Here is a 12,936-nt window from a genome sequence, read left to right as displayed (position 1 = left end):
ACCATTTCCAAAATTAAGATTAAGAAAAAATAGGTAATTTAGCCCCGTTATGTTTTTCTACCCATTTTTCTGAAGAGCACAAGTGCCTCAGTGCTTTAGAGCAAGCACTTGAAATTTGGCACAGGGACTGTGCCAGGGAGAAGTGCCTTTGCAGTCCCTGTGAAAAACCACCCAGCTACATCCGAATTATAAGCCTCTGATTTGAAATGTGTACATGCTAAGTATAGACTTTAAAGAGCTTGCTGCTAAAATCTTCGAACACTGTGCATTGAGAATGGTCCAGTTAGGGTGACTGGTCCCAATTTTAGATGTCCCGATTTTATAGGGACAGTCCCAATTTTTGGGTCTTTTTCTTATATAGGCTCCTATTACACCCCCCCTCCCGTCCCAATTTTTCACACTTGCTGTCTGGTCACCCTAGGTCCAATCCCATGGGGCTCTTAAATGCAATATGTTCTTGAGCGTGTTGCCAAGGTCCATTCAGTCTCCTACATGATAGGCACAGAGCTACAGTTCAAGATAGAAGATGTGGTCTCTTGTGTTCAGAGCACTGTCCTGGAAACCAGGAGGCCTGAGTTCTCCCCAGCATATAAATAAGGGGCCAAATTAAAGTTGTACAGATGGCATTAATTTTTCTGGCATTTACTAACTTTCAGTGCTTGACTTGCAACCTTAACATACTTTCAACGTAGTTTTTGTATTTATATATGTGTATTTTAACTCGCTGTTGTGATTGTTATAAACCAATTCTCCTTAATTTCTGTTTTTGTAAATAGTCTCATTTGTTGGAGGTTATGCAGGGATGCCATCACATAATAATTGTCAAATCAGCGTGACGACCAGTTGGTATGATGGCCAATATATCTTAAAAATTTGTGTCGTCTTAAGGTTTAACAGAACTTTACAATTCAAACGTAAAAAAGCAATGCCATATTGTTACCCATAACAAAGAAAGCTTTCAAATTAAAGCAGCCAATAGGAGCACATTACAAACTCTTTTGAGTACTTTGTGGCTTTCTCTAATGCTTCCTCGTTAATGTTTTTTCCATTTCTGATGGAAGGAGCTTCACAAATTGTTAGTACCTTGGGAAGATCCTTGTATCAGAAGGGGGCACAAACACTATCTAAAAATCTATGGCAATTCAGTTGTTGGATTATAGAATTGTCATGTGATCCCTTTGGAAATGAAGTTCTTATTTCCTTTTCCAAACCCCTCAGCAATCCATTGTCAAGGAAGTTACATTGGTTTTTTAAAAGGAGTGCAGTTAGTTTGGTTTATTACAGAGGCTATATTTACAAGTAAATTTCTCTGATAGAGCAAAAATGTGACACTTAGTGTCAGGATTGTTTTACATAATCTTAGCTTGTGATTTCCCTACTATTTAATATTGTTAAACAAGTGTTTCCAGTGTATCTTCTCTTGAATTGCACTTAGCAACCTTAACTCTAAGTTAACAGAAGTTTTTTGTTTGTTTTGATAAATTTAGGCACTGTGTATTAAACAGTCTGAAAAATGGGGATAATGCCTGCTTTTCAGGAATGATGTTAGCTTAATTCCTTAATTTTTATTAAGATCTTTTAGATCTATAAAATGGCACTAGAGAAATACAAATATTGTATAAGTGTAACCTGCAAATACTGAAAATAACTCTAAATTGTGCTTTCCATTTATTAATTTCCCTTTGCATAAACTCATGTGTTTAATTCATAAGTATTTCCTCTGATGATGGATTACTTTATTTATTAAGGTTATGCTGAAAAATCTCATCAGTATCCTAGTACAAAACTGATTTTTATAAGATGTGTTCACACTGGTGTGAAAATCGTTTAATTAAAAAAAAAGTTTTGAAAGCAAACTGAGAATTTTATACAGATTTCCAATCCCCATCTGTTCTGCTGTTTCCAATATTCCTAGTCCATCCTTCCAAACATGGCCTCTTGCTTTTCTTTACCTCTGTTTAAACTCCTCTGCAAGTGGTTCCTGTTACATATATTGCAACCAACTTAAATTCTGTATAGTTGTATATCTGGATTGTGAAGAGGTTTATTGCTATAACAAATATGTAAACATATTGTACAAAAACTGTTTGTTTTGTATAATATGTTTATAATCTATAAGATTTTCAGAATTTCCTCTATTTAAAGCCATAATAGTTTAACTTTTCAGTTCTAATATCTTCTACAAATTCCTAAGAATTCTTGTTTCTGTTTTTCCCCCACAAAGGGCTAATGCAAATGGCCTTGAAAGCTATGAGGATGCAGGATCCAGTGAAAGCAAGTCTGTTAATGGCAGTGATTCTCCGTTACTCACAAATGGGCTCTTTAAACCTGCTAGGCCTCCCAGGCCCTCCCGACCACCTCCACCCACTCCTCGTAGACCCTCTTCTGCAGCTGGTATGTATTGCAGTGCCAAACATCCATTTAAAAACTATTTGTAAGTTACATTCTATTTGAACAGTCATGACCATTTCTAATATCTTTTCCTCAGATGTACTGATCACATTTTTTTAACAAGTCCCCTTAAGAAATGCTCTGCCACCGAGAATTGATCTTGCTTCCTGTCTTTGTACATTCTTGCTTAATTGCTATTTTTATCATTAGAAATCTCTCATTTCATGTCTGTGAAAGAACGGCTATATTGCAACCACTAACAAGTGCAGAAAGCCCCCAAAGGGCCTGATCATGCAAATACTACCAAGGATAATGCTTACTACTGTAAATGTCCAATTGACTTTGATGTGACTACACTAGGTAGTAAGTGTTGGAAAGACTGGTGTCTAAAACAGCCTTCCTGAGTAGGTAGCAGCATTGGGTCTGGTAGATTACAGTGGGTGTTTGTTACAAATCTGATCATCTACAGTGTCAAAAACTGTCATATAATAGCAAAAGACTGCCAAATTCTTAATATTTTTTTTTGCCTTTAAATAGAGTAGACGTTTTGTTACTTTTTATCATATGCCAGTTGCTTACAAAAGGCCATGACATTCAGACTTCTCTGATTAAGTTTAAGTGGCATCCTAGAGTTTCTTAGGAGACATTATCTTGAGCTATGGACAAGTGTTGGTAGTATCTATGAAATGTATGTATGATGTGTTATATAATCTGTATTCAGAGAGAGAGTGCTTAGAAAACCATATTTATAGAAGAAAACGCAATTTTTCTTAAAGGGACGTTTGTGGGAGTCAGTTTCCTCATCGGAGCAAAGACCAGGCCATCCCAGCAGCCCACTGAGAAGTGGGAATAGTATTTGATTGAATAGCCAGTCTCAGGTGCAGCATGGAATCTTCTCAGGAAAGCATCTATAGTGAATGCTGTCCCCTACGGAGCTCAGGAAGTAGATTGAATCAAGACTTGGCTTCTTCTTTTTCATCCACTAAACTACACTGCATCCCTCATTTATAATATTTTTATATAGCTACATGGGCAGTGCGGCTCTTTTATCTCTTACAATGCTGAGATCATTGTTAAGATTATTGCAGTGTTTGTTTAAAAAAAAAAATACGGCGAATGTGCATCTCAACTTTTCAAACCTACTTATCTTGACCAAATCAAACACAATTTTTGTTTTCTGTTTTTTCCTAAATAACAATATGCTGCTGACCAAGTTGAAACTCTAAATGCTTCCCTTTAAAGTTTTCCACCCATTGTTGTTGGGTTTTTTTTCTTCTTTCTCTCGAGTGAAATTTCTTTCCAGATAGATGTCTAATTTCCTTTTTTGGAAATTTGCATTGTTCATTTGTAAAATAATAAAAACTAAGTTTAAAAAAAGTTTGTTTAATAAGAAGGGATTTATTTACATACCTTCAATATTTATTGAAAGTAGATAACTTGCTATTATAAAGATAATGAAATGTTCCATCATAGAAATATAAAAGCTGTCTGCTGGTTCATGATACTACTAGGAATCTAGCATTTCTGCAAGGTAGGAAAGAACTGCCTCTGAGTTCCAGTAAGGTAAAATATGTGGTTTTACACCTACACTTTTTTGACAGTCCTATTTTACTAGCCTTTATTTTTGTGGATTAACAATTTTCTAAAACAGATTTCTTGGGTTTTAAACAATAATGAGAGAAAACCAACTAAGAACCTTTCTTCCATTTTTGTTTTCTCTGATTTCATAGGATGTGTCAATGGTCCTTCATCTATGTCCATAGAAAATGATGAGTCCAGTGCAGGATCCTCACCAAGTACAACTCCAAATGCACCTTCAGAACAGAGCCCTGAGGGGGCAACAGCTGGAACAACAGTTCCTGCAGCTTCCGCTTTGACCACGCCTCCAGTATCCAGACAAGTTCAGCCAGTAAATCCTCCGTCTCAGACACACAGTACTGTCAGTCAGGGTCCTCTTCCACCTGGGTAGGAGTTCAGTACTATTGTACAGTTTAGTTCTGTTTTATCTCACGTAATGCAAACAACCACAGCTTCTGTATTTTGCCTGGTAAGACTATCTGTGTGGTTTGATTGGTTTTCAGGCATAGGTTATGCAAGGAAGAAATTAAATTTGTTGGTATTTCTGTTGTCTTTGATAACATGCCCTCAAACTTTTGAGCTTTTATTCATCTGGCAACCTTTGTCTTCAAATCGGGATGTGATCACTTAGTAGGATATAGGTCTTAGTGAGCTAACATTGTTATTTTGAGGAAAGCAGTTATTGCTTAGGGTAATCAGGATCTAGAAGCCATTCTAAAGTTCTTAATTCCAAATAGCCCAAGTCCTGTGAACACTGTAGCCGTGATCCTACGTAGTCTTCAGTTGTAGAATTTGCCAGAGAATCAACCCCTTGCCACAGAATTGTGCTTCAGAATGTAAGCATTTTTTTCTTCAAAACTGCGTATCTAAACTTCATGATTGTGAAGAAAACCTTTCCAAGGTGACCAGTGTAATTTATTAAGTGTTGCCTGCCTTAATTTGTAGGCAACCTGAAACAATAGCTCTGAGAGTGTGAATTGCCCCATTCACCATACTTGCATGTAAACTCTGAAATCAAATGATAGTACTGGAAATGTCAACCTCGAATATTTCACTGCTGATAATTTCAGCAGAAATGTAAAGCTATTATAGTTATTCCCGAATACCAAGTTGTCTCATTCTTCAGATGTTAAAAGTCCCAAATGCTGTATAACCAGTTACCCACTGACAACTTCTGTGATGCAGATATGTGCTGTCTGCAAAAATCTGTGGCAAAATGAACATTTAGGGACTTAATAAAATTGAATTTAATGACAAAAACTATAACACATGGGGTACAGCTGTTCTAATTGTATTATTAATTTTTAAATTTAATTAAATAAAAAGCTCAGTTTTTTAATTTACCTGTTGTTGCCACAAAATTTACATGCAGTTGGCCACACAGTAAACAGGGTCTTGTGTATATCTTTTATTGCACCAAGATCACAGGTGTGTTGATCCTGGAATACTGCTCAGACCAGCTCCAGTTTAAGGACTTGGGACTCCTAAGATGCTTTCTTTTCAGGACTCATTGCCTGCAGTGCTTTTCCCATTCATCAGGCAGCTCCCAAGATGCTGGCTAAGAAGTGCAATTTTACTAGATTCCCAATCTCTGAAATTTCTAGCATTTCATAGGTGAGGATTTTATTGAATTTCACTCTGTTGCCAGTACACCAAAACACGTAGTAGTAGCCTGGTACAAGAGTCCCCATAGAATGGTTGGGGGAAAGGGGAACAAACAAGTAGGAGAGGAATAATTTTAATATTAATTTTAATAATATTGAAAAAATATTTTAATCTGTGGGCACTTTAGTCTTTTCAAGAGTTAACTCCTTCTTGGATCTCCAAACGGAGGGAAAGTTACCAAGAAAACTTAGGACCCTGTCTCTTTGTTCCTGTCCCTGCCCCACCACTGACCACTCTTTCAGTTTCTTTTCCTCTCACTTCCCTAGTCATCCTTTGACCTCTGCCAAACAACAGACAATGCCATATGCTCTCACTCACATTCAGTCACACATCTGGCAGCTTCCTCTTAATCATAGAGATGCTTCCTGGCTCCATGCCACCAAGTTTTCATCTTTGGTTCGTTCTGCTGTGAGCTATTCACCCGTTGCCGCTCTTCAAGTCAAAAGAAGATGGTGTGCAGGGTTGGACTGTCTTCATGGAGGGTTTCCTGAAGCGTCCTTCCTTAGCCATAGAGGCACCCTCTTTCCAGACTTCGCCACAACCCGAAGAAACTAGCCTGAAGGCATAAAGCACCTCAAGACTAGATGGTATCCATAGGGTCAAAGAAACATTTTTAGTGTCTTACAGAATTAAAAAGCAGTATTTGTGCTATATGTCTTAAATAGCAAGTTGTATAATTGCATTGAAGTTTGCTGCACTGCAGTAAATAACTAGATGTTTACATTATGCTGATCTTAGAGCCTCAGCATCTGGGCTAGAATAGTTTCCCTACAGTTCTGAACCATTCTGTTAGTTTACTGTGGATAAACTGAGCTGTATGCAGTTTGTCATTCTTTTCCATTTCGTGCCATTTTGTCACCCTCCTATTCTTTCAGATATTTACATTATCTTGCTGTGCATCTAGAGAATTAGTGATAAAGTTTAAAACTTTAAAATAGTTCAGCTCCTAATTTCAGTGTCTGCAAAGTTTTTTATTCGGGTTTATGTGCCAGCTTGCTCTTTTCATATTATGGATCCAGTGCCACTGACATGACATGGATAAAAATTGGATTCAGACTAATTGCTCCTAATTGACTTCTGTCATCTTTGTGGCGCACGCTTCAGATATGGGGTGTTAGTTCTCTTAGTACTTAGTGGGTAGAATTCCATCCCTAGCCTATTTGGAATTTGATTGTTGTTCATTCTGCTTTTGAAGTGTTTGAAAATGTTTCCTTTTAAATTCCCCTTTTAAGTATTATGTTGTACCACTGCCTCCTGTACACAGTTTTAATAGATCCAGTGAACAAGGTACTAGTTATAAAAGTGCTTTGCAAATAATAAATACTTTATACAAAGTAATTATAGTATTTCCGTTAGCTTTAAACTGCAAATGCATGATTTGAATAATTTTCTACCTGAAACTAGAAACACACTGTTGTTGTTCTTCGAGTAGTGTCCATCTGGGTGCTCCACTTCAGGTGTGCATGTGCCCCATGAGCCTTTGATCAGAGACTTTTGATGGTAGTATCTGTTCATCCTGCACATGTGCCCTACATATCCTTATGCCCGGTACCAAAGACCTGGGGCTGCATGGACGAACCACCCTCAGTTCCTTCTCAGCCACCTCAGCCTATGACAGCATCTACCACTCAAAGTTTAGCTTTAGAATGTGCTAGTTTTTAGTTTAGTTTTAATTTAGTTATTTACTTCTTTTTTAATTTATGCTTACACTTTATTTTTTGTGTGAAGCTTGTTTTATGCTTATTTTAATCCTTGGGGTTCATCGCCAGGATATGTCAGGATCTCCAGGATTTAAGTGCTGCTTCACCTGCTGGGAGTCTGTTGGACATTCCTGGTGTATTCACTGTTTAGGGGATACTACACTTTTGAGGGAAGTGTGTATCTGCTCAGCCTTTAAAAGCAGAGCTAATAAAACCTGGGAGATTAGAGTCAGGCTCCTAGTGATGGCCTCAAATCCAGGCCAAGAGAACTACCTTGTACATTGGCCTCCAGGTGAGATTAGTGCTTTGTCAATCTTTGCACCGCATTCACCCAGGCCTTTGCAGGACAGACAGTCAGAGATTACTGGAAGGACTCATAAAAGGAAGAGTACTAGTTCTCCTCATAAAGCGCCTATATCAAAAAAGCCTGTCTCCTCAGAAGAAGGCTGTTGGAGATCTCAGGTCCCGGTCTGGATACCACTGAGTCTCCAGACTCCTTTGGTGTACTGTATCTAGGGCTCTGAAGTCTTCCAAAGGTCACGGTATCAAACATGCTTTAATACTAAAGGCATCCTCTGTACTGCCCGAGAATGACCATACTACAAAAAAGTCTAAACCTCTACCTCCAGAAAGGCAGTACCTACAGACCCCATGCTACTCTCAGTACCTAAACAAGTCACCCAGGCTCCCTTGGTACCGATGAAGAAACAAGCATCTCACGCTATTTTGGCACCCCCAAAGCAGTCATTGTCTTTGGTACCAGCAACATCCACTGGATGGAATCCACCAAAACAGTTTCAGCCCCTGGTACTGACACTGGAAACTTGCTCCTTTTCAGCACTAATCTACATCAGTCATCATGGGGGAGTGAGGTTCCTCATTCTCTGTTCCAAAGCAATTAAGTTATGGAACTCTGAAGTATAGCCAACCGCATCCTCATTTCAACCTCTTACCTTCCAGGCATGCAAAACACCATGGCAGACTCTCCCAGCCGACATTTCTCCTGTGGTTATGAATTGGAACTGGAATTGTGGGGTTCTCAATCACATTTTTCTGGCTTGAGCCCTTCAAGACCTGTATGCTACCACCGCCAATGGGAAATACAAAAAGCTCTGTTTGAGAGGAAGCTTTGGCCTTCACTTCCTCGGGGATGCCTTCCTTGTTCCTTGGTGGAGAGGTCTCTACTATGTATTTTCTCCAATGCCACTGATCGTTGAACAATATCAAATGAGATTGAGCCAAAATCATATTGATTGTTCCAACATGGGTAAGACCAGTCTAGTACCCTTACCTAATTTGTCTAGGTTTTTGTCCAGCATGGAGTCTTCTGCCCATTCCCCATTTGCTATCTCCGGACTTCGTTCAGACTCTTCATTCCAACCTGGAGATTCCTCATCTCAGAGTTTGATGGTTCTTGGATATAGAGACTTTCTGTTTTGCAGAGGTATGAAAGGTACTATTAAATACTAGAAAAACATCCACACAAAAGTGTTATCTTCAGAAATGAAGGAGATTTCATCACAACTTTCCACTGTTCACTCTCCCATCTCAGCTGTCCTTGATTTACCTGTTGGAATTAAAAAACTCAGGACTCTTTCTGTTCTGTCAAGGTTCATTTAGTGGCTATAATAACCTTTTATTCCTCAACTGAGGGATTTTCAGTGTTTGCTCATCCCACAAAAGTAAGATTCCTTAAAGAATTGATGCACCTTTTCCCTCCAGTTAGGAACGGTGCTCTCGTATGGGATCTAAACTTGCTCCTTAATTGTCTCATGAAAACCCCCTTTGAGCCAATGGCCACCTGTTCTCTTCTTCCCCTGACATTGAAAGTGCCGTTCTTGTTGGCCATTGTTTCTGCCTGAAGAGTCAGGGAAATGGGCGGTTGAATGGTGGACCCTTCGTTTACAGTTTTTTCAAGGACGCAGTTTCATTGCGACCCTATCTTAAATTTCTACGTAAGGTGTCCTCTGTATTTCACATCAACCAAGTCAATCCATCTCCCAGTTTTTGTCCCAAAGCGAAATCGGACTGATCAGGATGCTATCTCCATACCTTGGATCTCAGAAGGGCATTAGCTTTCTATTTGGGCAGAACCATTTAGAAAGTCTCCCAAACTGTTTCGATCAGTCAGCAATTGAAGCAAACAGAGGATCCACAATCTCCACCCAAAGATTCTCCAGGATCTCTGGATGCATTATCTCCTGCTGTAAATTTGTCAGTGTATCCACTCTCCTTCTAGAGTTCTAGCCCATTCTCCATCTACCTCTGTGGCATTAGTCATACACGCTGGAAATCTGCAAGGTTTCAATCTGGACCTTTGATATATACTCCTTTCCAAAAATTATGTGACAGTTTATTCCTTTAGAACTTATGCTGCAGTTGATAATGTAGTCATATCTTCAGTATTAGATTCGTCTCCAAAGCTCCTTCCTCCTGATGGGAATACTGCTTGGAAGTCATCTGATGTGGAGCACCCAGTGGGACACTACTCAAAGGAGGAGGAGAGGGTACTCATCTTGTGCAATAATTGGAGTTCAAGATGTGTGTCCCTATGGGTGCTCCACTACCCAGTCTCCTTACTCTTTTTTTAGTGTTTCCTCCACGGGGCTTTGCCGCGGAGAAGGAGCCGAGATGGTTCACCCATGCAGCCCTGTATGTTCTTGACAAAGAGCATGAGTACGTGTAGGGCGCATGCACGGACTGAACAGGTACTACTACCGAAAATCTCTGATCAAAGGCACGTGGGATGTACACGCCTGAAGTGAAGCACCTATAGGGGGACACATCTCAAAGAACTCCACTTACTGCACAAGCTGAGTAACATTTCCTTTTTTAATTGTAGATGGGAGCAAAGGGTGGACCAGCATGGTCGAGTATACTACGTAGATCATGTTGAAAAAAGGACAACATGGGATCGGCCGGAACCTCTTCCCCAAGGGTGAGTCTGTAGAAGACGACATCTAGCCTCTGGTGATATGTCTAGGCTATAGTTTAGCTCAAGTTAATTGATTATTAATTAACTTGAGCTAGCTGACACTTTGGATATTACACAGTTATTCCAAGGCGCACACATTTGTGGTTTGTACTAAGCTGAGCCCTAATGTAAATACCAAACACTAGTGGAATGTCCAGACTAGCAGGTATAAACATGTTGGCTAGCTCCAGTTAAATTTCTAGTGTAGATAAACCCCAGGAGACTTTGTGACCCGATTTAAGAGCTTGCATGTGCTTTTTTGGACCATCTCTATCCCTATATGAGTGGCACATGCTGGTGCCTTGGAGATGAGGCTCAGATTTTTATTTTTATTTTTTAAATCTTTGGAGAATAAGAGAGAAGAAATGGTTATCTGCATTGTATCTGTTGTGTAGGGTTGGTGGAGAGGGAGAAGGTATAGGAAAAAGAGGAGTAGGGAAGTTTTACTAACAATCAGACACCAAGCAGCTGTGTCTGCTTAATAAAGAAAAAAGGTGCTCAGATCAGTCATGGGAAAAGAAAATAGATTTTGTCTTCCCCACTCTGGGGAAAGGAACCAAAACCGAAAAACCACAGCAAAGGCTACCACAAATAACAGCACATGGGTCTTAGCCCCCAAAAATACTATGTTCACTAGCCAGCTCTGAATAAGTGCTTCCCTGATTAGCTCTTTCTCCTGAGGTCTCTGGTTTCTATCCTGTTACCAAAGCTCAGGTTCCCATCTGCTAACCTTGCTGCACACCTGCACCTAAGCAGAGCTTTGCTAATCATACTCTTCCAGTCATTAATAGATCAGCAGCCAACAGCATTAGCTTTTACACAGGAGCACACATTTGTATATTTGTCCTTTTTCCTGGTTTTCTGGGGACACTGCATCTTTTAACCAAAAAACTATTTTTTTCCTTCACACTTTATTCGTATCACATTCACACTCACTCATGTCACGCACACAACAAGAAAATGTAGAACTGCCGAGAGAACTGATCTCAAAGGGGAAAATACACTCACCCACCCCCAACAGACACCAACCTGTTGCACTATACTTTACGGCTTTTACAGTGATATAGTGGAGAGAGTTTATCAGGTATTGATCAATACAGGTATTGCACCAGACCTTGCTCAATACTTGACCACTGCTCATTTGAGTTTTTTGATGAATGTCACTTATTTCAAATTGATATGAAGTGGAAACCAAGTAAAATGTGGGCACTCTTTTGGTTTTCTGAGGTTAGACTAGAAGTGTGCCAGAAAGTGCATGAGAGTATCTCACGTTTTGCAGCCAGAGCTGGCAATGTTACTTTAATTTTTTTTTAAAAGAGACCAGTAGACTGCAATTACTTCACGCGTCCATCCTATCCCTCAAATATATAATGTATAACAACAGTAATGACTTATCCAGAGCCAGCCAGATGCATAAAGCAGCTCCTGAGCACCACTTAAAAGCATTGCAAGTAGGTGACTGACTAGATGGTGGTATTGTGGAACAAAGTGAGGCTATGTCTACACTACTGCAGTAAGTCAACCTATGCTACACAACTCCAGCTATGTGAATAATATAGCTGGACTCGAGTTACCGCGGGGTCTACACCGCGGGAGGTCGGTGGGAGAAACTCTCCCGTCGACTTACCTTACTCTTCTCGTCAGGGGTAGAGTACGGGGGTAGATTACAGGGGTCAACTGGAGAGCGATCTGTTGTTGATTTGGTAGGTCTTCACTAGACCCGCTAAATCGGCTGCCGGTGGATCGATCTGAGAGACTCAGTCCCAGCTGTAGTGTAGACCTGCCCTGAGAATAATTCTCTCATTTTAGATAGCACTTTTCTCTAGCTCTTTAGATTGTTTCAGCAGGAGCTGTAAGGGGGAGATAGGCACTGACCACATTGAACTTTTCATTTAACAAAGCTCCACGTCCAATTCCATATTTATCTCCTGCTTGCCTTGCTCCTTGTCTGACTCTAAAATCGTTCTGAGGCTTTGAGTGCTGCATGCTGTTGAGACTCCTTGTTTGCATTGTTTAGCTGGGAGCGACGAGTTGACAACATGGGGAGAATTTATTATGTCGACCACTTCACTAGAACGACAACATGGCAACGACCAACATTGGAATCTGTCCGGAATTATGAGCAATGGCAACTTCAACGCAGTCAGCTTCAAGGAGCTATGCAACAGTTTAACCAGAGGTTCATATACGGGGTGAGAAGTCTATTCTGATATAGAGGAAAAAACGTGTTCTGGAGGAGAACCCCCACTCCCAAATTCCACCCATCCACCTCCACTACAAACAGATCAAACTTCCTTCCCCTTCTTCTGCATCCCTTCTGCACAGCTTTGTGAAGGTGCACACACTTGGGCTTGGCAAGGGGCTGCCAGAAGATTGTGCCCTGAAGGATACCAGAGTTAAAGTTGTGCATTCTTTGAGGTGTATGGTGGCTGTGTGTTTGTTTCTCTTGATGTGGGAGTAGAGGGTGGTATGTACAATTGGTAACCTTAATTTATTTCCTTGCTTTTTGTTGTTAGGTATGGCACAACTATAACTGACAAATGGTAGTGTTTGCTGTATTGTATATATCTTGTGAAATATTCCTCATGTAGCAAAGTCCACTGATTTACTGAGAAAGGTCAAAGTGGT

At 40.0% G+C, this 12,936-nt stretch overlaps 1 protein-coding gene across 4 annotated transcripts in view; it reads left to right on the top strand.

Annotated features, from left to right (window-relative positions):
• Positions 1 to 12,936, top strand: part of ITCH (itchy E3 ubiquitin protein ligase) — a 120,326-nt gene that overhangs the window by 65,418 nt on the left and 41,972 nt on the right. For all 4 annotated transcript variants that reach the window (XM_077831822.1, XM_077831819.1, XM_077831820.1 and 1 more), the window contains 4 exons: positions 2,225 to 2,394; positions 4,122 to 4,356; positions 10,177 to 10,272; positions 12,326 to 12,500. In XM_077831822.1, the coding sequence (XP_077687948.1) occupies positions 2,225 to 2,394; positions 4,122 to 4,356; positions 10,177 to 10,272; positions 12,326 to 12,500 (676 nt within the window). The remainder of the gene's footprint in view (positions 1 to 2,224; positions 2,395 to 4,121; positions 4,357 to 10,176; positions 10,273 to 12,325; positions 12,501 to 12,936) is intronic.

The sequence above is a fragment of the Eretmochelys imbricata genome, chromosome 13 (assembly GCF_965152235.1).
Source record: "Eretmochelys imbricata isolate rEreImb1 chromosome 13, rEreImb1.hap1, whole genome shotgun sequence".
NCBI classification, from domain to species: Eukaryota; Metazoa; Chordata; order Testudines; family Cheloniidae; genus Eretmochelys; species Eretmochelys imbricata.
Note: the sequence above shows the minus strand (reverse complement) of the source record. Positions and strands in the feature narration are given on the sequence as shown.